This window comes from Pelophylax lessonae (genome assembly GCF_965119305.1).
Source record: "Pelophylax lessonae genome assembly, chromosome: 6".
Lineage (NCBI taxonomy): Eukaryota > Metazoa > Chordata > Amphibia > Anura > Ranidae > Pelophylax > Pelophylax lessonae.
In genome coordinates, this window is record NC_138773.1 from 295739043 (window position 1) to 295765179 (window position 26137).

The 26137-nt window shown below is 41.9% G+C and overlaps 1 protein-coding gene across 1 annotated transcript in view; it reads right to left on the reverse strand.

The window, feature by feature from the left end:
* The window catches only part of SLC4A3 (solute carrier family 4 member 3), a gene marked incomplete at its 5' end in the record, with an annotated part of 84978 nt that extends 67749 nt beyond the window's left edge, over positions 1–17229 (reverse strand). The window contains 3 exons of the mRNA XM_082260939.1: positions 8733–8913; positions 13581–13717; positions 17040–17229. Coding sequence (XP_082117065.1) covers positions 8733–8913; positions 13581–13717; positions 17040–17229 — 508 coding nt within the window. The remainder of the gene's footprint in view (positions 1–8732; positions 8914–13580; positions 13718–17039) is intronic.
* Positions 17230–26137: the final 8908 nt, after the last annotated feature.

Genomic DNA, 26137 nt, shown 5'->3' on the forward strand with positions numbered 1-26137 from the left:
ACCTAAAAAATCAGCAGTAATGTGCTTAAATAAATATTGTCCAGTTGCCATAACTCATATCATCATGAAATGTTTTGAGAGGCTCATATTATCCCATCTTAAGGCAGGCATTCCTGTGGTTCTAGATAAGTATCAGATTGCCTATCGTGCAAACAGATCTACCGATTATGCAATTTCTATTGCATTGCATTGCATACTGCCTTGACACATCTTGAGCACTCAAACACATATGTTCGTGTCCTTTCACACGGGCTTTCCACCCGGCGGATTTCGTTTTGCCCAGCGGGGATTGATCCGCCGATCCCCACTTAGCAGGCGGATGCATGGGCATCCGCAGGTAGGGGTAAGGGGGGCAATTGCCACCCCTTGGAATCTCAACTTCCCCTTTTAAGTGGTTGTTAACCCACTTTATACCATCCTGTCTGTTCTGTTTAATAATCATGTGTGCCTGTGTGTCTGTGTTTTAAAAAAATAAGCTGTTCTTTACCAGTTTTCAGAGGGCCGAGCGCCGCTCACGTGACCCGTCGGCTCTCTCCTCTCTCCGGCTGACAGCTGCCTGCAGCGGGTGGGGCCAAGGATTCCTCACTGATGTCATTTGGGAGGGGAGGAGGAGGGGAAGAGGAGAGGAGGAGAGAGGTGGTGGATCACGTGAGCGGCGAGTGGCACTCTATACTTGTAAAGAATGGCTTATTTTTATAAAAAACAGACACAGGGGCACACAGGATTATTAAACAGACTGTGGACAGGATATGAAACTTTAAATGAAACTACAGCAGCAGGAGAGGAGGGGGTGTGGGCACTGACACAGGAGCAGACAGGCAGGGACTGAGGGGGGGAGAGAGGACAGAGGACAGGAGGGCTGCGGATGATGGAGGCACGTAAACTGACCATGGTGCCAGGGCTTAGCAGCCATGGTATACCGAGGTCAGTTTACAGAGGGGAGGACATAGCCAGGCAGGATCAGCCAGGTATTTTAGGTGATAGAAGGGGCCAAATTACACAGCAAAGCACTGTGCTGTATAACATGCTTTAAGGGAATATACTCAAAATAAGTATAATAACTAAGCCCCTCCCCTTCATGACATTGTTGAAAAGGGCCGGAGCATGGGTGACCTTAAAATTATGCCCCCCCCCCCTGAAAAAAGTTCTGCGGACGCCCATGGGCGGATGACAGGTCCGTCTCCGCTTACTTTGCAGAGACGGAGCTGTCAGATCCCCGCTCTCCTCTATGGGAGATCAATGAAAACGGACCGCCTGTCCATTTTTATCCGATCCGATCCTCCAGACAGATGGAAAATAGGGTTTCCATCCGTCTGGATTTCACGGACAGGAGTGGCCGTTCCTTCAGAGCGCATGCGCCAGAGACGTAAATGGCTGCTAGGTCAGTAAATATCTCCTAAGCAGTGCATGTTTAGGAGATATTCACACTACCTATAGGTGAGCCTTATTAAAGGCGCACCTATAGATTAAACTTAAAGATGGACGTTTACTTCCTCTTTAAGGCTACTGGTCAATTTCTATCATTGTACCATTGAGAGTATTCTTCTCCAGTGCACTGTAGTGTGGTATGTCAGGGCGGAGGATCATAAGAAGTGCCCCTCTCGTGTGGTGAAAACAGCACAGCAGATCATAGGAACAGAGCTACCGAATTTAAACACAACTTATGCCAGCCAAACAAAAAAGTGGGCAAAAGCGATTAGTATTGATCCAACCCACCCAGGTTACAGTGTGTTTGTCCCACTGCCATCAGGGAAAAGATATAAAACACTTAAAATGCACAGAAATCGCTAGTATAGTTTTTTTCCCTAGAGCTGTATTATCCATAACACCACCAGGTACAGAATTTTAATAATTTTATGTGGAATTTTAATTTTTTTTAAATAAAATTTATTTTTTGGTATATTTAAAGAGCTATGTGGGCATGTGCCAGGAGTGTTCATGTGTGGTTTTGTTGAGAAGTGTTTTATTGCTGTTGTAAAGAGTATCCTGATGTTGTTGTATGTATAAAATGACAATAAAGTATATCTAAAGTATATCTTATTTTATTTATGTGCCTCCTACCAGCAAAAAAAGGCAAAAACTGAACCAACCACTTACATGGTGAAGGAAAAATGGCCATTTTTTCTTCAACATGTAACTGGGTGGTTCAGTTTGATTTGAATTTTTCTTTCTCACCGGTTTATCATTTTCACCTCTGACGAAGCTCTAATATAGGAGTGAAACATGTAAGGTTAAAGGTCCTTTTGGGAGCACATATTTTTTAATTTATTTTTCCTTAGGCATCACGTGATTTAATATATTTTCCTCCTTAATCTTATTTTCCTTTTTTGCTGGGGTGAGGTATAGACATATGCCTGCCAAGACACTGGTTTTCTTCTCGAAAAGGATTTTTGTGGAAATGTTGCATATGGGGCTAGTCCATTAGTGATGTTATTGCGCCCACATAGATGAGTGTAACCGGATTACATATCTGAGAGAAATAGGTCTTTATAGGCCATAACAGAGATAGCTTCACATTCTGATTTAGATAGAATTTTTAGACACTATTCCTTTCTTTCTCAATTATTGTACATTTCATGGTGGGACAGGTGAACAGTGATAGCCGCCATCCACATCCTTTAAGACCATATTGGTATGACCAGTTATATATCCTAAAACTGTTTTGGGTATACATATGATAGTACTATATGATGTGATACTGAGATATTGCTATCATTGTGTCCCATGCATATTTAGAAAGGTCTCAGCTCAGGATAATTTATTGTTTGCTATACAAGTTGACATCTATATAGATAACAGTATATGTTACTTGAAGTTAAAACAAGTATAATATATTTATTTTTACCTGTCCCTATAGGAATTCACATTTATGGTCATGAAACATGCTTTTAGATAACTCAAATAAAGGTTAAATGTTATCTCGGTGGCCTTTGGTGCGTTGGGATACACACCCTCATCCAGTTTAAATCTTTAATTGCCCCACTGGATTGGTTTATGACTATATAAGGCTTTTGTAAGTTTAAAATTACAATGTTGCATTCTGATCATTGGAGAAGAGGAGAGCGAGGAAATGCTCCACTTGTCTGCAGCAGGCTGATGACGTCACCACAGTCTAAAGTCTTGGACTGAAGCTTAACCACTTAAGCCCCGGAAGATTTAACCCCTTCCTGACCAGGGCCTATTTTGCAATTCGGCACTGCGTGACTTTAACGGACAATTGCGCGGTCGTGCGACGCTGTACCTAAACGAATTTGACTTCCTTTTTTTCCCACAAACAGAGCTTTCTTTTGGTGGTATTTGATCACCTGTGCGATTTTTTTGATCATGCGCTATAAACAAAAAAAGAGTGTCAATTTTGCAAAAATAACAATATTTTTCACATTTTTTTTATATGAAATTCCCCCCAAAAAAATGTAAAAATCTAAATTTTTTAACATTTTAGGCCAATTTGTTTTATGCTTCATATGTTTGGTAAAAAAAAAATCGCAAAAAGCGTATTTTGATTGGTTTGCGCAAAAGTTATTGCGTTTACTAACTAAGGGAAAGATTTTTGTCATTTTTGTTGTTTTTTTTTAACGAGTAATGGCGGCGATCTGCGATTTTCTTTTGGCGGGACTGTGACATTGCGGTGGACAGATCGGACCCCTGACTGACATTTTTGACACTTTTGGGGGTACCAGTGACATTACTACAGTAATCAGTGCTATACATATGCATTGTTACTGTAAAAATGACACTGGCAGTGAAAGGGTTAACTTTTTTTTGAGAGGGAGGGGTTAAGTGTGTCCCTAGGGGCGTGTTTCTAACTGTGATTGGTTGTGGCTTGAGGTGTAAGAACAGTGATCAACGGTCCTACATAGCAGAACCGTATGATCACTATTCTTACACAGGGGAGAATGACAGGCGGCTTGTTTACATTAGCCGCCTGCCTTTCTCCCGGTGTAATGGACGATCGCGAGTGACCGGTGGACATCGGGTCCTCCGGGCACACGCGCGGGGCGGTCCGTGAACGAGTGGGAGCGGGAGCGCGCCTCCGGCGGCGCGCGCTCGCTCCCCAGAGCCTCACAGGCTAGCGACGTAGCCCTACATCGCTTTGCCTGTGAGGGGCTGACCGCCACTGTAAATAGTCGTGCGGCGGTCGGCAAGTGGTTAAAGATTGATTTTAATGATAAAATTATTTTTGTTGACAAAAGGTGGAGCTTTTCGGCTATTCTTCTGTCAGATATGCATTTATGTAGACTTGGAAAGTAAATAACTGTATTTATATATGATGTAGGCCAAATTGCTCCCCTTGCCCTTATAATGCAAAGTATACCCTGCACTATAGGCATCTATCAGTCAATGGCCTTGTCTAAAGGGCACATGCTATGCCTACAACTCTTCAGTGGAAGAAGGAAGGATGTTTTGACCACATACTGTATATGCTGTAGATTGAGGTAGAAAAAAACCCAAACCTAAGGCCCGGCTATTCACGGAAACCTTACAGGATAACTACATGTCGCAGTTTGTGGATTCCCCTACTAGAGAGAATGCTATCCTGGATCTATTGATCACTAATGACCCAGACATAATCTCGGAGGTAGGAGTCCAGGACAACCTGGGCTCTAGCGATCACAGGATGATCACATTTAGTATAAATAACAATATAAAAAGGCAAGTGGGGAACATAAGAACCCTAAACTTCAGAAGGGCAGACTTTCCAAAATTGTACTCATTGATGGAAAGGGTAAACTGGGACCAAACCCTGGGATCACTGACCACAGAGGAAAAATGGGAATGCTTTAGAACAATATTAAGCAAAGGCATCTTGCAGTGCATTCCTATGGGGAATAAATTTAGAAGAGACAAAGCCAAACCTGGCTGGCTAAACCGTAGCGTTAAAAAACTTATTAGGGGAAAAAAATTGGCCTTCAAGAAATATAAATCAGAGGGCACAGTATCGGCCTTCCAGCAATACAAGGAGGAAAATAAGAAGTGTAAACACGAAATCAAGATGGCTAAAATCAACTTTGAGAGACAAATAGCGGAGGATAGTAAAAAAAACCCAAAGAAATTCTTTAAATATATCAACAGCAAAAAAACTAGGGCAGAGCATATTGCACACATAATTAACGATGATGGGAGGATGGTTACAGAGGACACTGAAAAAGCAACCGTGCTGAATTCTTTTTTCTCGTCAGTCTTTACGCAGGAAAAGGAAGGGTACACTGACCATGACTGTATGGTTAGTAGTAATACACAGGACTTGCCACTATGGCTAACAGAGGGGGAAATCAGGGAAAGACTGGATAAACTTAACACAAACAAATCACCAGGCCCGGATGGCGTACATCCGAGAGTGCTCAAGGAACTCAGTATGGTTATATCTAGACCACTGTTCCTGATCTTTGCTGACAGTATTAGGACAGGAGATGTACCAGGGGATTGGAGGAAGGCTAACGTGATTCCGATATTCAAAAAGGGCCAGAGACATATCCCGGGAAATTATAGGCCTGTCAGTCTGACATCAATAATATGTAAACTTTTGGAGGGGATGATAAGGGACTATATCGTAGAGTATGCTAAAGACAACAACATCATCAGTAGTAACCAGCACGGGTTTACAAATGGGCGTTCTTGTCAAACCAATCTCTTAGCATTCTACGAGGAAGTGAGCTGTGAGCTAGATAGGGGGAGACCAGTGGATGTGGTGTACTTGGATTTCGCTAAGGCGTTTGATACAGTTCCCCACAAGCGCTTAATTTACAAAATAAGGTCTGCAGGTATCGACAGCAGGGTTTGCTCTTGGATACGGAATTGGCTAAAAGGCCGTGTCCAAAGGGTAGTAATAAACAGCGCATACTCAGACTGGTCTGAGGTAGTAAGCGGGGTGCCCCAGGGCTCAGTCCTGGGACCAACCTTGTTCAATTTATTCATAAACAGCATTGAGGAAGGGATCAGTAGTTCGTTATCAGTTTTTGCAGATGACACAAAATTGGCCAGGGCAATAACTGCACAGCATGAAGCAGATATCCTACAGAATGACCTGGACAAAATTACGGAGTGGGCAACGACATGGCAAATGAGGTTTAATGTGGAGAAGTGTAAGGTTTTGCACTTGGGGACCAAAAACATAAAAACACAATACACGTTAGGAGGGGAACCCTTGGGGGAATCAAAAATGGAGAAAGATTTGGGAGTCTTAGTTGATGATAGATTAGGCAACAGCATGCAATGCCAAGCGGCAGCTTCCAAAGCCAACAGAATATTAGCATGCATAAAGAAAGGGATGTATTCCAGAGATAAGACTATAATCCTTCCACTTTATAAAACTCTGGTCCGACCGCATCTGGAGTATTCTGTCCAGTTCTGGTCGCCAGTCCTCAGGAGGGATGTGTTGGAGCTGGAGAAAGTCCAGAGAAGGGCAACTAAACTGATTAGGGGGTTGGAGGACCTTACCTATGAAGAGCGTCTGCAATCGCTCGATTTATTTTCCCTGGAGAAAAGACGTCTGAGAGGGGACATGATAGCAATTTATAAATATCTTAATGGGGATCTCAGCTTAGAAGAAAAGCTGTTCATTCGAAGGAATTGCATGAGGACTCGAGGACATACAATGCGATTAGAGGAGAAGCGTTTTAACCTCAGGCAACGTGGGGGGTTCTTTACTGTTAGGGCTACAAGATTGTGGAATTGTCTACCACAAGAGGTGGTTTCTGCGGGTAGTATGGTGACTTTCAAAAGACTCTTAGACTTACATCTCAAGGATCAGGAGATTGAGGGCTATGTTAGATGATTACAGTCACACACACCTACACAGGTTGAACTGGATGGACTATTGTCTTTATTCAACCTCGCCTACTATGTAACTATGTAACTATGTAAACCCAAAAACAACATTTTTATATAATGCAGCTCACCAGTCCTTAGATGTGGTAGTTGCTTTCATTTCCCTTTTTTAAGGATTCTTGTTTAGGGTTTACATACAGTTTAAAGTTTAAATTGAATTTACATATTTTGCCCTCCTGGGTTTTTTGTTTCTCCTATCATAAATGTGCTAAAAACATTTTTTAAATAAAACATTTCTATTTTCATTACATACCTTATTTTAGACCCAATGATATCATCATTGGCTCTCCATGCTTCTCTATGAAGTGCATGCAGAGCGTGGCTTTCAGGAGGGTCCAGAACGGTGCTGTACTTAGCTTTCTGAAAATAATACAGCACTCTGCCTCAGTACAACAGCCCTCAGCCCTGATTTAAGCATCCTGCAAAAGTGGGTGTTTCTAGACAGGCATTATGGTGCGCTCACTTACAATTCACCTATGTAAAAAAAAATTATCCAGAAGTCCATTCTGCTTCCCAAGAAGCTTTGCCTGCAGGTATGGAAAAAAAAAATATTACCCATGCTCAACCATAAATTCTGCTTCTTGTGGCTGGGAACCGATGCTCTGGCTAGAGAGTCTCTGCACACACATAGCAAACTTATGGTAAACTTAAGCCGGCCACTCAATGTTATCCATAGAAATGCAAAAGGCTATAAAAAAAACACAACTGTATCTGGCTAACATGTTTCGACTGTAGTAGCCTTCCTCAGAGCTATGAGGAAGGCTGCTACAGCCGAAACACATTGATCTGAGACAGTTGTGTTTTTTATGTAGCCAAAACATTTTTTTGCATTTATATGGATGACACAGAGTGGTCGGCTTAAGTTTACTTTAAAGTTTCCTGCAGGTACCTTATCTTTGTAAATAAAACCTACATGAATACTTATAACAATTGGAATGAGAGAATCACTCAACAAAGCGTGCATTCCTCGACTAAAAAAACTGAAAGAGCGGGGCAGAAAATGTTTTTCCTGAACAGTGGCCGCATCCAATTAGGTGCAGTCGCTACTCAAGTATTTTCAGGGCTAGCAGGGCAGGCTGTCAGAATATAGCAGATGAAGCGGTAGATTCATCCATCCGTGCTATCTAGCATAGATGGAAAGATCTGTTCGATTTTTCTATTCAGCCTGAATACATGTGTATTGCCAGCTTAAGTTTTGACTAGTGAAGTCTGGCAGGAACGGGAGAATAGGGTGCAAAGAAATTGTTGGACACCCTACCGAAAAGATGGGTTGTGAGGGTATTCTGCAGGTTTGGCAGCATTTAGTACAGCAAAGCGTTCATTTTTCATATTAATAACTAAAAGCACATTTTTTTCAAGATGTTTTAATCAGAGAGACACAGCCTGAATGCAAACACCTTCTGCTGTACCCCCCCCCCCCTTTCAGAAAATCTATGGTGCTCATGTCTATTCTCAGAGTGCAAGGATAACTTGTCGCAAATTTGTGGCAGTGTTGAATTGTAAGTCTGTTAACTTGTTGCACATTTTCCCTGGCAAGTTGTACACTTGCAGAGCACTTGAAGCACAACTTCTAATTGACACTTTTCCAATTTGTAGCAAATTTGCGTGGCAAGTCTCTAGCAAGAGCAAAGTTGCAGTGGTGAGTCTACAGCAAGAGCAAAGATGAACATTCAGCCACAGTGACTCCTGTGATGGAATGACTGTTGCACAACATACCTGAACCAGAACTTGCAACAGACTTGCAGAATGTTTGCAAAGAAAGTTGATCTGGAGACATGCAATGCAGACTTGCTGCAATTGTGCAACAAACTTGTGAAGCCTGGCAAGTCTAGCAATAGATTAGCAAGTAATTTTCAAACTTGCAGCTCAATTGCTTGCTATCTGGGTTGATCTTTAAAACCCACCATGTGCAATCGTCTTTCTGAGTTCCAGTAAGCTACGGAAGGACAAAGAAGCCACATGAGGTTTGCCCCATCGGGAGGTCTCTTGTTCAACATCTTCCTCAAATTTTATCCAGCGAGCCGTCTCCTTCCACTGCATCTCCTGCACCCCATCAGTGATCAGCTCATTCAGCTCCACAAACACCTGAATACACAAAAAGAAAGTGAAGCGTCTGTGAGCAGAGGTGACAGAAGTCTTCCACAGGATGGGATCATCATTCTGAACAGGTTTAAACAACCAGTCATGCAAAGTCTTCCATAGTTTACCTCTCATTAATTGGGATGAGCTTAAGGTTCGGTCCAAACACAAATTCAGACCAAACATTTACCTGTTCTGTGGGAGCCTAATGTCATGTATAATAGTAGTATTACTACCACTGTTATATACATCAATTTCTCGCTGTCAATGGTTGTTGATGGTAGAAAATTCAGCGCTTTTGGACAAGGAATTGGCTGCAGCCAACCTCAAAATATAGTCCAAAAGGACTATATCAGTAAATATAGGGTAAGGTGAGGTAGGTGGCGCTGCCTATAGGTGATGAATAAATATGGAATAAATATAGGAAGGAATGTGTCTTCGCACTGAACTATGTATAATTAAAATAAAGTGCTAGTGTGCATATACAAATATCAAATAACAGTACACAAAAAATATATGCAATGGAAACCAATATGGGTGATAAAAAAAGAAGAAATGTGAATAAATAAAGTGCAAAAGTGAAAGTGATTCACTGGTTTATAGGAAGAAACCCAGGATTAAATAAAGCTAAGTAAGCCAAAAAATATATAAAAGTCAATAAATAAATAAATTAAAATGTAAATATTATAAATATATATAGACAGGGCTACAGTGAATATATACACATATAACGTGCCAAGGTGTAATGATTTAAAGTGGTCACTGGATAATAGCAATTATAAAAATCAAATGTAGGAAATTATTTGCAGGTGATATAGTGAAACTGATATGAAATAAATAGTTATACAATAAATAAATGGTCAAAAGTCCATAAAGTGCTGAAAATTTGGAAACTGTGCTTCAACAATTCTGATGGGTGATATTCGGGGTTGTCCGAATGCTAGGTGCCAGGTGAAGGAACGGTGCACCCCTCCAATATATCCCGCACTCACCAGAATTAGGGACCCCTACACGGGTAATAAGCCTTAGGGTATTAATAAGTATCCTCTGTCAGGCGGTTCCTGTACACTGGACTCGTGGAGAAAGGGATCCCTGGATCATTTCATTCACATAGGCAATATATACTCAATATGGTTGGTACAGCCTCATATCCCCAGTCATCATATGGTAGGTATATGTCCGAGGTAATATGTAAGAAGAAGGCTGTTGTTAAGGACACCGGTGGGTGCAGGCACCACTGAGCCCTTAACAGCGAGTGACATCACCTGCCTCGTTCACTTACATAGTAGGGGAATCCTCAGCCATTAAAGCAAAGGAGCCATAAATAGTTAAAGAAAAAAATTGACGTGGGCTTTCCTATAATTTATATCAGGACTTTTAGGTCTGGTATGATCTTTAGAGAGGACCAAATGCTAAAAAAAGCATGAGTTGTCCCCCCAAATTGTATAAGAGGGAACCCCATTCAAAAATCCATACCAGACCTGTATCTGAGCATACATGCCTGGCAAGCCAGAAAAGGGGGGACAAGCACATGCCCCTCTTACCGCATACTAGATCACGTGTTCTCATCATGGGGTTTACCTTGCATTTTTTTTAACCTTTTTTTGGGCTTTGGTACATGTACATGAGTCCATTGGATCAACTATGGGTATAAGGTTCTGTTTATAGAGTCACCAAATGGTAGGTTGCAAAGAAAAAAATGAAGACTTCTCATGTGTATGTGATGAATGCCCATCTACTATCTTTTTTTTCACAAGTCTGGGTTTTCCATGTGCATGCACAATAGGGAGGCACATGGTTCTACTAGGCAAGCCTGCTCCCAACATATTAAAACTGTAATAATGCCCCACGACATATACAGGTCCATCTCATAAAGCTAGAATACCCTCAAAAAGTTAATTTCAGTAATTCAATTCAAAAAGTGAAACTCATATATTTTATATAGATGCGTTATACACAAAGTGATATATTTCAAGCATTTCTTTCTTTTAATTTTGATGATTATGGCTTACAGCTAGTGACAACCCAAAATTCAGAAAAATAGAATATTACATAAGACTAATCAACCATCAGTGATGATTTGGTGAGCCATGCCATCTCCTGGTGTCGGTCCACTATTTTCTATTAAGTCCAAAGTCAGCTCAGCCCTCTACCAGAAAATTCCAGAGCACTTCATGCTTCCATCTTGTGACCAGCTTTATGGTAATGCTGTTCTATTTTTTTTCTCATCAGGACTTCCCACACTGCCAAATGTACCAATACCTGGTTTAATGATCATGGTATCACTGTGCTTGATTGGCCAGCAAACTCATCTGACCTAAACCTCATAGAGAATCTGTGGGGTATTGTCAAGAGGAAGATAAGAGACACCAGACCCAACAATGCAGATGAGCTGAAAGCTGCTATCAAAGCAACCTGGCCTTCCATAATGCCTCGGCAGTGCCACAGGCTAATCGCCTCCATGCCATGTTGCATTGATGCAGTAAGTCATGCATAAGGAGCCCCGACCAAGTATTGCGTGCATACTATACTATACTGTACATTGACACACTTTTCAGTATGCCAACTTTTTGTATTAAGAATCCTTTCTTTTATTGGTCTTATGTAATATTCTAATTATCTGAGATACTGAATTTTGGGTTGTCACTAGCTGTAAGCCATATTCATAAAGAAAGAAATGCTTGAAATATATTACTCTGTGTGTAACGCATCTACATAAAACATATGAGCTTCACTTTTTGAATTGAATTACTGAAATAAATTAACTTTTTGACGATATTATAGTTTTATGAGACGCACCTGTGTGTATATATATATATATATATATATATATATATATATATATATATATATATACATTGGGTACGGAAAGTATTCAGACCCCCTTAAATTTTTCACTCTTTGTTATATTGCAGCCATTTGCTAAAATCATTTAAGTTCATTCTTCTTCCTCATGAATGTACACATAGCACCCCATACTGACAGAAAAACACAGAATTGTTGACATTGTTGCAGATTTATTAAAAAAGAAAAACTGAAATATCACATGGTCCTAAGTATTCAGACCCTTTGCTGTGACATATATTTAACTCAGGTGCTTTCCATTTCTTCTAATCATCCTTGAGATGGTTCTACACCTTCATTTGAGTCCAGCTGTGTTTGATTATACTGAGTGTTTGATTATACTGATTATACTGATTGGACTTGATTAGGAACGCCACACACCTGTCTATATAAGACCTTCCAGATCACAATGCATGTCAGAGCAAATGAGAATCATGAGGTCAAAGGAACTGCCTGAAGAGCTCAGAGACAGAATTGTGGCAAGGCACAGATCTGGCCAAGGTTACAAAAAGATTTCTGCTGCACTTAAGGTTCCTAAGAGCACAGTGGCCTCCATAATCCTCAAATGGAAGACGTTTGGGACGACCAGAACCCTTCCTAGAGCTGGCCGTCCGGCCAAACTGAGCTATCGGGGGAGAAGAGCCTTGGTGAGAGAGGTAAAGAAGAACCCAAAGATCACTGTGGCTGAGCTCCAGAGATGCAGTCAGGAGATGGGAGAAAGTTGTAGAAAGTCAACCATCACTGCAGCCCTCCACCAATCGGGGCTTTATGGCAGAGTGGCCCGACGGAAGCCTCTCCTCAGTGTAAGACACATGAAAGCCCGCATGGAGTTTGCTAAAAACACCTGAAGGACTCCAAGATGGTGAGAAATAAGATTCTCTGGTCTGATGAGGCCAAAATATAACTTTTTGGCCTTAATTCTAAGCGGTATGAGTGGAGAAAACCAGGCACTGCTCATCACCTGTCCAATACAGTCCCAACAGTGAAGCATGATGGTGGCAGCATCATGCTGTGGGGGTGTTTTTCAGCTGCAGGGATAGGATGACTGGTTGCAATCGAGGGAAAGATGAATGCGGCCAAGTACAGGGATATCCTGGACAAAAACCTTCTCCAGAGTGCTCTGGACCTCAGACTGGGCCGAAGGTTTACCTTCCAACAAGACAATGACCCTAAGCACACAGCTAAAATAACGAAGGAGTGGCTTCACAACAACTCCGTGACTGTTCTTGAATGGCCCAGCCAGAGCCCTGACTTAAACCCAATTGAGCATCTCTGGAGAGACCTAAAAATGGCTGTCCACCAACGTTTACCATCCAACCTGACAGATTTGGAGAGGATCTGCAAGGAGGAATGGCAGAGGATCCCCAAATCCAGGTGTGAAAGACTTGTTGCATCTTTCCCAAAAAGACTTCTGGCTATATTAGATCAAAAGGGGGCTTCTACTAAATACTGAGCAAAGGGTCTGAATACTTAGGACCATGTGATATTTCAGTTTTTCTTTTTTAATAAATCTGCAACAATGTCAACAATTCTGTGTTTTTCTGTCAGTATGGGGTGCTATGTGTACATTCATGAGGAAGAAGAATGGACTTAAATGATTTTAGCAAATGGCTGCAATATAACAAAGAGTGAAAAATTTAAGGGGGGTTTGAATACTTTCCGTACCCACTGTATATATATACATATAGCTGGGACCTCTGTTTTTTCAAAATTGGAACCAGAAAAGGCAGGCCTGTCTTGTTAGATTGTAGGAATGGGGAATCTTGTATTGTGTCTCCCTCAGTGTTATCCATGTGGACAAATTGTAATCATGAAGAGGGTAATATCACCTCATGGGGTCCTTTCCGTTCGGTCTTTTTCTTAGTCCAGTTCATCTGTGGGGGGGCTACAGTGGCATCTTTTCTGCTTCCCCGACACTTCGTCACCAGCTGTCTGCGCAGTGCCGGAGGTTCCTCCAGGTTCAAAACTACACAAAGTAGACAATCAAAATAAGCATAGTTATAAATAACCCATAAAGATCAGTATAAAGCCTACTGGGCTTATCTAACAAAGCAGAGCAAAGAGAGATGGGGTGCCATAATCCACAGCAAGCACATCAGGTCACCTTTCATCAGTGTGAAAGAATTATAACAATGCAATATCTGGGCGGATGCAGTGGACTCACTATGCACTCGTCCTTTAAAATAGATACAAGTTTGCTAATCTATAGATAAATGCAAAACAAAGTACATACCTACAACTCATTTTTGGCTATTGGAACAAACATTAGGAGTTGGTCATACCTGGCCTACGCCTACGCCTACTTTGCTTTCAGCTTTTAAGTATTATTTGTATTTTTTTTTTTTTTTTTACTTAACTATTTTTATTTAAAGAAAAACCTGGAAGAGTACAGGAAGCTTTTTATGATTCCTAATAAATATTTTAGTAGCTTCCATGTTTGGTTTATCTGAATCCATGCTGGCAACGTATGTTAATAGCAGCCATTTTCTGGGCAGAGTCAATATACTAGGGATACCCTAAAAGTAAATGACATCACAGCAGTGAGGAAGCCATTTTGTATTCAACGATGACTGCGCTTTCAAATGAATCGAAATTTGGTCCAGATAACAAGAGTGACCAATAAGTATGGCTTGAAGCACACAACACTACCAGCAGTGTTCAATTGTAGCCTGTAGAGCAGGGGTGTCCAAACTATGGCCCTCCAGCTGTTCGGGAACTACAATTCCCACCATGCCTAGTTATGTCTGTGAATGTCAGAGATTTACAATGCCTCATGGGACGTGTAGTTCCACAGCTGGAGAGCTGTAGTTTGGACACCCCTGCTGTAGAGGATAAAAAAAGGCAGCAAAATAATAGAGGGGCATGATGCTGTAGCCTCTAACCCAGCCTCTTCAACCTTTTTACCCTGAAGGAACTTTTTAAATAATTTTGAGGTCTCAAGGATGCCTAGAACATTTGACACCCTGGGCAGGATATTTTACAACTAATAATGATGGCCAAAAAAAACAGAGCCCACAATGCGAAATCTGAAGTGCCTCTCTCCTTATCAATTAGAAAAGTGTCCCCTTGTGTTGGTGCTGAGTGGAGAAGTGTTCTCAAACATTGGTGGTCAGTGGAGAAATGCTGTCTTAAATCGGTGGTCAGTCGAAAAAAAACCTTACACTGATGATCAGTGCAGAAGTGACCTCTTACATTGGACCTCAGTGGGAAATTGCCCTTACATTGGTAGTTATTGTTCTTGGGAGATCAATATGTCATTGTTTATTACTCAAGGATCGCTTGGTAACCTCTGGAGGAACTCTAGGGTTCCACAGAGCATTAGTTGAGAAAGCCTGCTCTGTTTTATGCTTAATAGGCATGTATTTTGAAGGCTAATTGCCCACTACTAGGCTTATAGAATTGCTGAACTGGGATAGGAAAAGTAGCTCCTTACACAGGTCTTTGTCAACAGGAAAGACCAGAACTTCATGCATTTTCCTCAAAACATATGGGCAGAAATCTGGCTTGCATGTAGTTGCCAATACCCCTAGACTGTCCTGCAGTCATTCAGGTCCAAGATATGTACTACCATAAAAGTAAATCCGCTGGGCCAAGTTGCCTGCCATTAGCAGCTACCCATCAAAACTATCCAAGGGTTCCTGAACTTGAAAGACCAACACTGGGCATTTTTCCTCCTACTGAGCCTGACCTCTAATGCTAAGGTACTTGTTCTCTCTATGACAACCAACGCAGGGTCATCTTTCTCTCCTGTCAAACACTGCTGGTGTGTTTTTCCTCCTACTGACCACCAAAATTGAGGCCAAAATTAAGGCATATTTCCTCCTACTGAGGACCAACGCAGATGCATTTTGCTCCTATTGACTTTCAGTGCTGGTACATTTCGCCTACTACTAAACACTAAGCCTGAGGCATTTTTTCATCTACTGGCTACCAGTGTTGGGGCATTTTTTTCCTCCCACCTTGGAGCATTTTGTACTCCTATCAACACTGGGGCATTTTGTTCATTCTACTGACACAGGGAAAATTTTACCCATGCTTTTTAGAGAATATAGAAACAAGTATGATTTTGTGGTGCTAAGTATTTTGTATGGAATTTGTTCATGATAATAAGAAAGGCAGTAAAATAGATCTAACAACAATGGACACCCCAGTGACAATAGTTCCAGCCCAGCATCAATAGACTCCCAATAGTCAGCACCAATAGACCCTGCAGCAGCCAGCAACATTAGACCCCTCCCTCAATAGAAGATCCCTTTCAGCAACAATTGACCCCCTGCAACATAAGACCCACCACCAGCAACAATAGATCACCCACCAATAACAATAGACCTTCCCAGCAACAATCGAACCCCTGCAAAAACAGATCCACTCCAGCAACAATAGATTCCTTGACAGCCAGCAACAAAGACTGCTCCCTCAACATTAAATCCCCCCAAGCAACAACTGACCCCCCAGCACCAAAAATCCCACCCTGGCAACAATAGATCCCACACGAGCAACAGAAGACCTTCCCAGAAACAATAGACCTCCTGCCTCCACAAAAATAGATAGCCTCCAGCAACAATAGATTCCCCAGCAGCCAGCATCAATAGACCCTCCAGCACACCGCAACACCCCTTGCCAACACATACATTCAGTTCAGGAGGTGCCGGAACTGCGTTACCCCGCGTTCCCGCTGAAAAAAAGCCCTGTCCAGGAGTATTCGCTAAATTATGGAGTGGGTCATGTTGGAGGGCCTGGCCTGCTAAAGCAAAATCACGTATTTAGTGTTACTCATGTAAAGAGGCTTTCCACCTCCAGGAAGAAAGTGGAAGCCCTTAAAAATAAACCTTTTCTATTTCCTAAATATAGTGGAGTTCATAATCTGCTCAATCAGTTGTTTCAAGGTTCAAACTCTGGGGCTGTAATTCTTTGTTTTGTTTTGCTACTTAGTGAGTCAATCACCTAGAACAAATATGCACCCAATGAACTCACAACGCATGACCTATCCCAAGCTAGTGGCTTATAAAGTAATGAAGCAAACATGGGGATTATGACCTTAAAGCTTTTCTTCAAAAGTTTGCAATTGGCTATTTTCTATCCTGATATGTTACCTTTGAAATACACCTATCATGAGCAAATTAGTAGTCATTGACAAGGAACAGGTATAGAGATAAGCAATACTAACTATTCTCTGAAGCAATGTCAGCCCACAATTTCTCCAATGATGAGTCTATGTTAAAAGAGATTTGTTGCTATAATTGATCATTATTTCAACATAACAAAATACAGTAGTCTCTTTTACTTACCAATACTGTCTCCATCAGGCTGGGTAAGATGGTTCTTGATAGATTCCCAAAGGTCGTAATCTTCAAAGTTCAAAACAAACTCTTCAAAGTCTTCGTGACCCACCGAATCTCTCATGTTTCGGTTAGAGCTTTCTCTTCTAGTCAGTTCCTCCTTCCCTTCACTCTCATCACCCTCTTGTATGGTTCTCATCTTACCTTGACTATAAACTTCTCCTGAAATCTAACTATACAATTCTTTTTTTATCTGTCTCTTTTTGCTAAATTCTGTTAAAGCTCGTTAAAGGGTCAACTACTCAAACCCAAATTTGAGATGCCAAAGCAAAATTTCGACTGTTTCAATAATCTCCACATATCCCAGGTGGACCTCTTCACCTGACCTGAAGCCAAGTGATGGTGCAAGACATATTGCTTACAGTCAGTAGACAATGGAAACCCCAGATTAACTAATCTCAAAATTTAGCCAATTCCCTCTCTGTTTCTCCCTAGTTGAACTGGAATGATTGCTTAAAGTTAAACTAACAAAACTAGGAGATGGTCATATTTGGCCTACCTACTCTACCTTCTTCAGCTCATTAAATCCATAATTTGGCCTACTCTCCTGTCCCAAATTATCCTGATGCTCTGAATGTCCTGTCTGTCTCCAACCTCTCAGTTTACTGTCTGTATCTTATCTGTGTGTCAGTACCCGTCTGTCCTATTGAGTTCTCCATGCCCCGAGGAGAGGTAGATGGATTTCCATGACGTACCTCATCCATGTCGGGGGTGAGTGGTGAAAGTCAATGGCACGGGCTCTTTTTTTAGACTGTTGAATAACATGTGAGAAGATTGCCTATCATTTTGTCCAAGCCACTGAACACAAGATGGAGGAGATCAGCCCAGCCTAGATTATTAGCCATAGTACAGGAGTTAACAGTAACTTTACTATTAATAAAAAGACGCCACCAATTTATCTTGTTTCAGATATATAATATTTTCGGCACTGATGTAATTGTAGCAGAACTACATTAGATCAATATTATCCCCTGGTGTAATTATTGATTGGCTAGGGATTGATTGCTCTGTGGGACCTCCAGCTATTCCTGTACTTCATTCAATGTCACAGAACAGCGATGATAAATGGACATGGGGTTTCAGAATGTCCAAGTTAGTTCTTCAGATCTGCTCCCTAGCTAACGTGAGCATCATGGAAAACCTATACAGAAAATGCAAATTAGGAGTTGCGCAAAATAAAGCATTTGGGTTGTACAGGGGGTGCATTGTGGGTTAGACTTTTAGTGTAAATGGTAATTGGCATTTGGGTTTGTACAGGGGGTGCATTGTGGGTTAGACTTTTAGTGTAAATGGTAAATGGTATTTGGTTTGTACAGGGGGTGCATTGTGGGTTAGACTTTTAGTGTAAATGGAAAATGGCATTTGGTTTGTACAGGGGGTGCATTGTGGGTTAGACTTTTAGTGTAAATGGTAAATGGCATTTGGTTTGTACAGGGGGTGCATTGTGGGTTAGACTTTTAGTGTAGATGGTAAATGGCATTTGGGTTTGTACAGGGGGTGCATTGTGGGTTAGACTTTTAGTGTAAATGGTAAATGGCATTTGGTTTGTACAGGGGGTGCATTGTGGGTTAGACTTTTAGTGTAGATGGTAAATGGCATTTGGGTTTGTACAGGGGGTGCATTGTGGGTTAGACTTTTAGTGTAAATGGTAAATGGCATTTGGTTTGTACAGGGGGTGCATTGTGGGTTAGACTTTTTGGTGTAAATATTTTGAAATTGAGAAGCCCCTTCTAATTTCTGGACAAGAGCAAGGCAGTGAAATGATACATTTAGTATTCATTAAACCATAAATGTATATAGACAGACAAAAAGAGGTATGGGGCATGGGGCGGGATTTTAAAGGTACCGTCTATGACCAATATTCAACAGAGTTCTAGAAATAACCATCATAGTTTTTCTATAAAAGCATATAATTTTAATATCAAATTAACAAAGAAAAAGACAACAGAAGCAAGCACCATACATTAAACATTGGGGACAGACAACGGTCCGGATCTGACCTTTGACCTTTTCAAAAATGAATGTATCATTATAATGATGTATAGATATATATATATATATATATATATATATATATATATATATATATATATATATATATATATATATATATATATATATTAAACAAAGCCATCGAAATGTCTTTATATGTTTTATTCTGATTATTCTACAGTTATTACATTGATTGAGATTGTACACCCCAATGTCCTTGAGGAAGCGGAACATCCCACGAAACATGTCGGGTAGTGGGTAATCACTCTGAGGAAGTCATCCCAGAATTACCAGGTTGTTCTGGTCTTCTGGTACCTCCCTACGGTCTGCTACAATCATCATTATGTTATAGCTTTGCTGACTTGTGTTTTTATATCCGGACTGTTGTATGTCCCCAATGTTTAATGTATGGTGCTTGCTTCTGTTGTCTTTTTCTTTGTTAATTTGATAATAAAATTATATGCTTTTATAGAAAAACTATGATGGTTATTTCTAGAACTCTGTTGAATATTGGTCATAGACGGTACCTTTAAAATCCCGCCCCATGCCCCATACCTCTTTTTGTCTGTCTATATACATTTATGGTTTAATGAATACTAAATGTATCATTTCACTGCCTTGCTCTTGTCCAGAAATTAGAAGGGGCTTCTCAATTTCAAAATATTTACACCAAAAAGTCTAACCCACAATGCACCCCCTGTACAAACCAAATGCCATTTACCATTTACACTAAAAGTCTAACCCACAATGCACCCCCTGTACAAACCCAAATGCCATTTACCATCTACACTAAAAGTCTAACCCACAATGCACCCCCTGTACAAACCAAATGCCATTTACCATTTACACTAAAAGTCTAACCCACAATGCACCCCCTGTACAAACCCAAATGCCATTTACCATCTACACTAAAAGTCTAACCCACAATGCACCCCCTGTACAAACCAAATGCCATTTACCATTTACACTAAAAGTCTAACCCACAATGCACCCCCTGTACAAACCAAATGCCATTTTCCATTTACACTAAAAGTCTAACCCACAATGCACCCCCTGTACAAACCAAATACCATTTACCATTTACACTAAAAGTCTAACCCACAATGCACCCCCTGTACAAACCCAAATGCCAATTACCATTTACACTAAAAGTCTAACCCACAATGCACCCCCTGTACAACCCAAATGCTTTATTTTGCGCAACTCCTAATTTGGTCATAGACGGTACCTTTAAAATTCCGCCCCATGCCCCATACCCCTTTTTGTCTGTCTATATGCAATTATTGGGATGTGGTACCTTTAATTGTTATATCTTCCTCTGAGCCATCTTGAAACCATAAATGTACATACTGTATTTGGAAGATCCACAATGAATATGCAGAAATAAGCAAGTACAGGTTAAATTCATTACAGTTTTCTTTGCTTTGGTGGTTTTTCTTTTATATCTGATTAAAGTGACACTAAACAATATCCTTAGTGTCCATTCACACTGGTATGACTTGTCAGGCGACTTGGTCAGCCTGACAAGTCGTGCACCGTCGCTCCCATAGTGTAGTACAGGAGCCGTTCTAATAGGAGCAACACAAGTCGCTCCGACTTAGAAAAAGGTTCCTGTACTACTTCGGGGCGACCTGGGGGCGACTTGCATAGACATTCATGTTATGAAGTCCGTGCAAGTCGCGCCGAAGTCTTGCTGCACGCGACTTCACAGGTCGCCCTTGAAGTCGAAGCGACCTAATGTGAAAGGGGGCTAATTCTCCAAAAATCATCAAAACCGGCCCAGGGGACTTTGATGAAAAGCGGGCCTCTGATGTAAAGGGGACACTGATGTAAGGGAGACTTTGATAAGGACTTTGATATAAGGGTGTTCTGATGAGCTCAAGTTTATTTGGGATTTATTTGCTTTGTTTCCCCCTTTTTTTTCTAAAGCATACCATGCTGATTACAAAAAAAAAAAAAAAAAACTCCATGTAAAACCCATTTATTTAAATTTGAATAATTAATTTTTAAAAACTGATTTCTTTTCAACCCATGAAAACTTGTAAAAAAGTTTGGCGATCCCCCCGATCTATATGTAGCACCCTCCTAGATAGGTGCTAGGATTAGGTAGATTTAGTTCTGGCTTACTGTGTTCAGTGGAACAGAATTTTTGTTATTAGATAAATTTAGCTTTTCTCACTGTAATCAGTGTGGCTGCAATCTCTGGGTTAGGTAAATGTAGTGCTAGATCACTGTAATCAGTGCAGTTGCATGTGATTGGTTAGGACTGTTCAGTGTTTCAATTGCTGCAGGTTTTATTGCTTCCTCTGCTTTCTGCAGAACTATGGATCTCTCTAGAACAGGGATTCCCAAACTACGGCCCTCCAGTTGTTCAGGAACTACAATTCCCATCATGCCTAGTAATGTATCTGAATGTCAGTGTTTTACAATGTGTAGTTCTGCACCAACTGCAGGACTGTAGTTTGGGAATCCCTGCTCTAAAGCAGGTGTCATATACACAAGGCCCATGGGCCGAATCCAGCCCCTCAGGCCATTTCATGTGGCCTTCGCACCTATCCTGCAGCTACCGCACCCCCTTGAGAGGCTCTTCTCTGCCCCACCCGTCTCAGCAGGTAGCAGCAAATATGAGGACAGAACTCCTTCTACAGATCCTATGCCTCTCTGTGCAGCCACAGCACCTCCTCACCTCCACCTTACCTGGTCTCAGCATTCAGCAGACTCTGACAGCTGACTCTAGCCATCCGTTGGTCCTCCTCCAGACCCTGTACTTTCTGCTTCTCAGTTCCACCCACAGCTTCTTTCTGGCAGCAGCACAAGGTAAGGGGGTGAACTGTGATGTAAGGGAGGGTGGAGGACTCTTGACTTCTGATGGTGGGGGGGCCTCTTGACATCTGATGTGAAGGGGGTGGGGTTGCTCTGGACATCTGCTTATAATTATTATGAGCATAATAGAATTCTATGCCAGTTGAAAAGGAGGGTTGCACACCGCTGGTATCATCCACAAGAAACTTAATTGGCGACTGCTCATACAGAACACCACGGCAGAACCATGTTGTGTCTGAGCAGTCTCCAATAAAGTTTATTGTGGATGATACCAGCGGTGTGCAACCCTCCTTTTCAGACATAATCGTCTGCCCCACAGGAGTGTGAGTGGGCTCTGTGACAGTCTGCACCCACATTTCACAGCTTATAGTGGAACTTTAGTGAGAAAAGTAAGTCCTGCTAGATCGCTTCATGCTAGCCCCCTCTGCAAGTATAGCTATGTAAAATGTGGGCATCCCATATACCCCTAGATCCTATCCAAGTTGTTTTCCGCAAATAAAACAACAAAAACAAGCCCATGGATTGATTTTTTGTGTCTGGATGAAAGTTGGCAGCATGTGTTGCCTGGCTGTATAGGGAGAAAATACCAGGAAAAGCAACCAGTTCATTTAACAGCCATCCTCACATACTTTCCTTCGCTCACTCAGCCATCCCTTCCACATTAGGGATGAACTTAAAGCGGAGTTCCGGGCACAAAATCGACCTAATCGATTTTGTGGCCATCCGCTTGCTCTTCTTCACCTGAAAAGGAATTGGATAGTTAGGATTATTTGTTTTTTTTTACTTACCTTGTAATTGTAGAAAGAAACACTCACCTATTTTCCACTTCCTCCCTCTGCAGCTGCGGCCCGCGCCGTCACTTCCGGTTTGTAATGATTCCTGGGAGCTGAACGTCATCGCTCCCAGGAATCAATGCGACGGCACCGGCCCCGCTCGTCACTTCCGGTGCGACGCCGCATTCCCTGCTAAACAGCTTCTGGGCGCCGCACCGGAAGTGACGGGAGGGGCCGGTGAAGGTGCATTCTGGGAGAAGAAGACGCAGAAGAGGACGCAGAAGAGGATCGCGCTGGCTTCAGCTGCCCACAACAGAGATGGCAACGCTGTAGAAGACATTTTATAAGTGAGTATTTCTTCTTGCAGGTAAGTGCGAACCGGGACAGATCAGAGGCTAGCCATTGTGGAATGTACTAGCCCTGACTGTCCCGGGGGTATGTTCATTAAAAGAATGTTTTTGTGCCCGGAACTCCGCTTTAAGGTTCAGTCCAAGCACAAGTTCGGAATATTCACCTATTTGGTGGGATCTGAATGCCATGTGTACTAGAGATATATAGCTGTTATACATGACAGCTTCCCAGTTTTAGTAATTGTTAAGGATGCTTCTGGCAGACACCATGGAGTTCTTAACAGCCTCTGACATCACTCTATTCACTAACATAGCCCTGGTATGGATTTTAAGGGATAGCACAAACACAATGCAAGAAAAAAAGCATGAGCTCCCACCCCAAACAAAAATAAATTATACCAGACCCCTATCTGAGCATGCATTCTGCATGCCAAGAAAAGGGGGGATGAGTGTGTGCCTACCTCCTGAACCAATCGACGCCATGTGCCCTTAACATGGGGTGTACCTTGCCAGAGAGGGGTCTGGTGTGAATTAGAGGGGGGAAACATGTCTTTTTTGGGGAGGAGTCCCCCAAACACAGCTATACATGACCCTCACCTAGGATAAGGATCTGGTATGGATGATGGGAATCCCAAGCTGCTTTGTTTACAAACAGATCAACTCGACTGGGAGCTGCCATTTTGCCATTAACTTAAACACATCTTTCCTTTGTAAATGTCAGTGCTTCCGTTTTGCAATTTTAAGAGGAGAGGAGCAATAAACCTATTCAAGACTGAAGGAGAGGCTGGAGTTCAGCTTTGAAAAAAAAGAAAAAATTATATATATATATATATATATATATATATATATATATATATATATATATATATACATACATACACTGTATATATATATTTATTTTTGTGATGAGTGCCTCTGCTAGTGTTAGCTGTGTGTTTCCAGCTAGGATGCATTATTATGTGCAGCCTCCAAGGTATGGGGTTTATAACAAGTTTGTATATATTTTCATTCATAGTTCTTTAGTCATATCTGCCCCCACACCTGCCCCAAGGGGTGACAGTGCAGGATTTTGGCCATGATTCTTTTCCCCTTGGGGTGTGGACCCCCATATGGTTTGGTGAACTTTTGAATTGTCAGAGCTATTGCTGATGTAAAATTCTCTTTTTTTTATATATAAATGTGTAATGTGTTCATATTTTTATATTCATTTCAGTTTATTATAAGTGCTCCCCTACAACTCCTGAGGAAAAGGGCTAACCTGCGAAATGCGTTGCGGCGCATTTTTCGGCAGTAGAGACACCCCCAGCAAATACTGAGTCATCTGTACCAACATATGTTGATGGAATTGTATAAATGCTGGGGTTTCATTCCCCGCGGTTTATAGGGAGGCTATGTGCATTTACTGTATACTGTATGATTTTAAGAATTTTTAACCATTATTATTCAATAATAAAGTTGTGAATTTTTAATCATGCTGTAACAGTGTCTTGACACCAAAAAAATCCTTATTTTCTAATTCCTCATTACAGAATAGCTTCCCCTATGTTATGGATGAGGAGAGGGGGAGAGGTTCTGTTCTGGCACGCTCTTGGTTCCATTGTGACAACGCTGCTCCTCCATAGATACAGTACGGTATGTGAACATTGTCCCTCAGGATGAGCTCAGGCATGTTCAGGGGTCCAACAAGTAACACACTTCCTGTTCTAGAATAAAAACTGGGGATGAGCCAGAGGCGAAACTAGAACCTTCAGGGCCCCGGTGCAAGAAACCATAAAGGCCCCCCCCCCGGACCCCTGGCCGGGGCCCTTCCCTTCAAGCCTGGGGCTCTTCCCACTGATCCTGGGGCCCTTTACTCTCATTGCGGGGCCCTTTATTATGGTCCCGCAGCGGGACCCTTTCACAAGTTCTGCAGTGGGCCCACTTCCTGCCATCTTGGGTCCTCCCCACCGTGGTTGAAAGCCAGGGTCCCATTGCAAGTGTGACATTTGCGATCCTGGAAGTTCACCTACTGGTGTCAGTAGTTTTTATTTTTTGTTATTTTAATTGTATAATTTTTTACCATTTTATTTTATTTTTTTTACAATATCACTGACTATGACTCTGTCCATTCAGAAAAGGAAGGAGCTGGTAAATTACATATTTACCGACCCCTTCCTGGTTCCCTATTGTGACACATCCCCTGCAGCAGCTGGCATCAGAGGGGAGGGAGCACAATGGGGGGGGGGGACCAGGGGAGCACACAGGGGCCCAGAGACAGCAGAACACAGGTGAACTGGATAAAAGGAGTGGCAGGGCAGCATACAGAGGAACCAATGTCCTCCATTTTCCTCTTGCAGCTACAGGAGGAAAAAGGAGGGCAGTGATTTCTCTACATGCTGCCCCTCCTATGCAGGTGTACAGGGGAGCCGCACAGGCCCCCCTGGAGCATGGGGCCCGGTTGCAATTGCAACCCCTGCAACCCCTGTAGTTACACCCCTGGGATGAGCTCAGTTGTGTTCGATGGTCTCACTACTAACATACTTCCTGTACTTCCTGTCCTAAGGTGACAACTGGAGATGAGGTCAGGTGTGTTTGGTCATCCTAGTAACATGCTTGCTGTTCCATAGTGACAACACTGTTCCTTCAACCAGGGATGAGCTCACGCATGTTCAATTGTCCCACCAGTAACTCACTTCCTGTCCTAGGGTAACAATTGGGGATGAGTTCAGCTGTGTCTGATGGTCTTACCAGTAACACACTATCTGTCCTAGAGTGACAACAAGGGAGGAGCTCAGTTGTGTTTGGTGGTCCCACTACCAATACCACACTTATTGTTCCAGAAATAAAAAAACAGTAAAGAAAACCCAACCATACAATCCCATATACAAAATCCTATACCTGCAGTTGATCCAGAGGAAGGTGAAAAACCCCAACAAAGCATGATCCAATTTGTTACAGCAGGGGAAACAATTCCTTCCTAATCCCCCCAAGAGGCAATCGGATATTCCCTGGATCAACTTTACCTATACATTTTAGTACCCAGTTATATTATGTACACCTAGGAAATAATCCAGGCCTTTTTTAAAGCAATCTAGTGAGCTGGCCAGAACCACCTCTGGAGGGAGTCTAT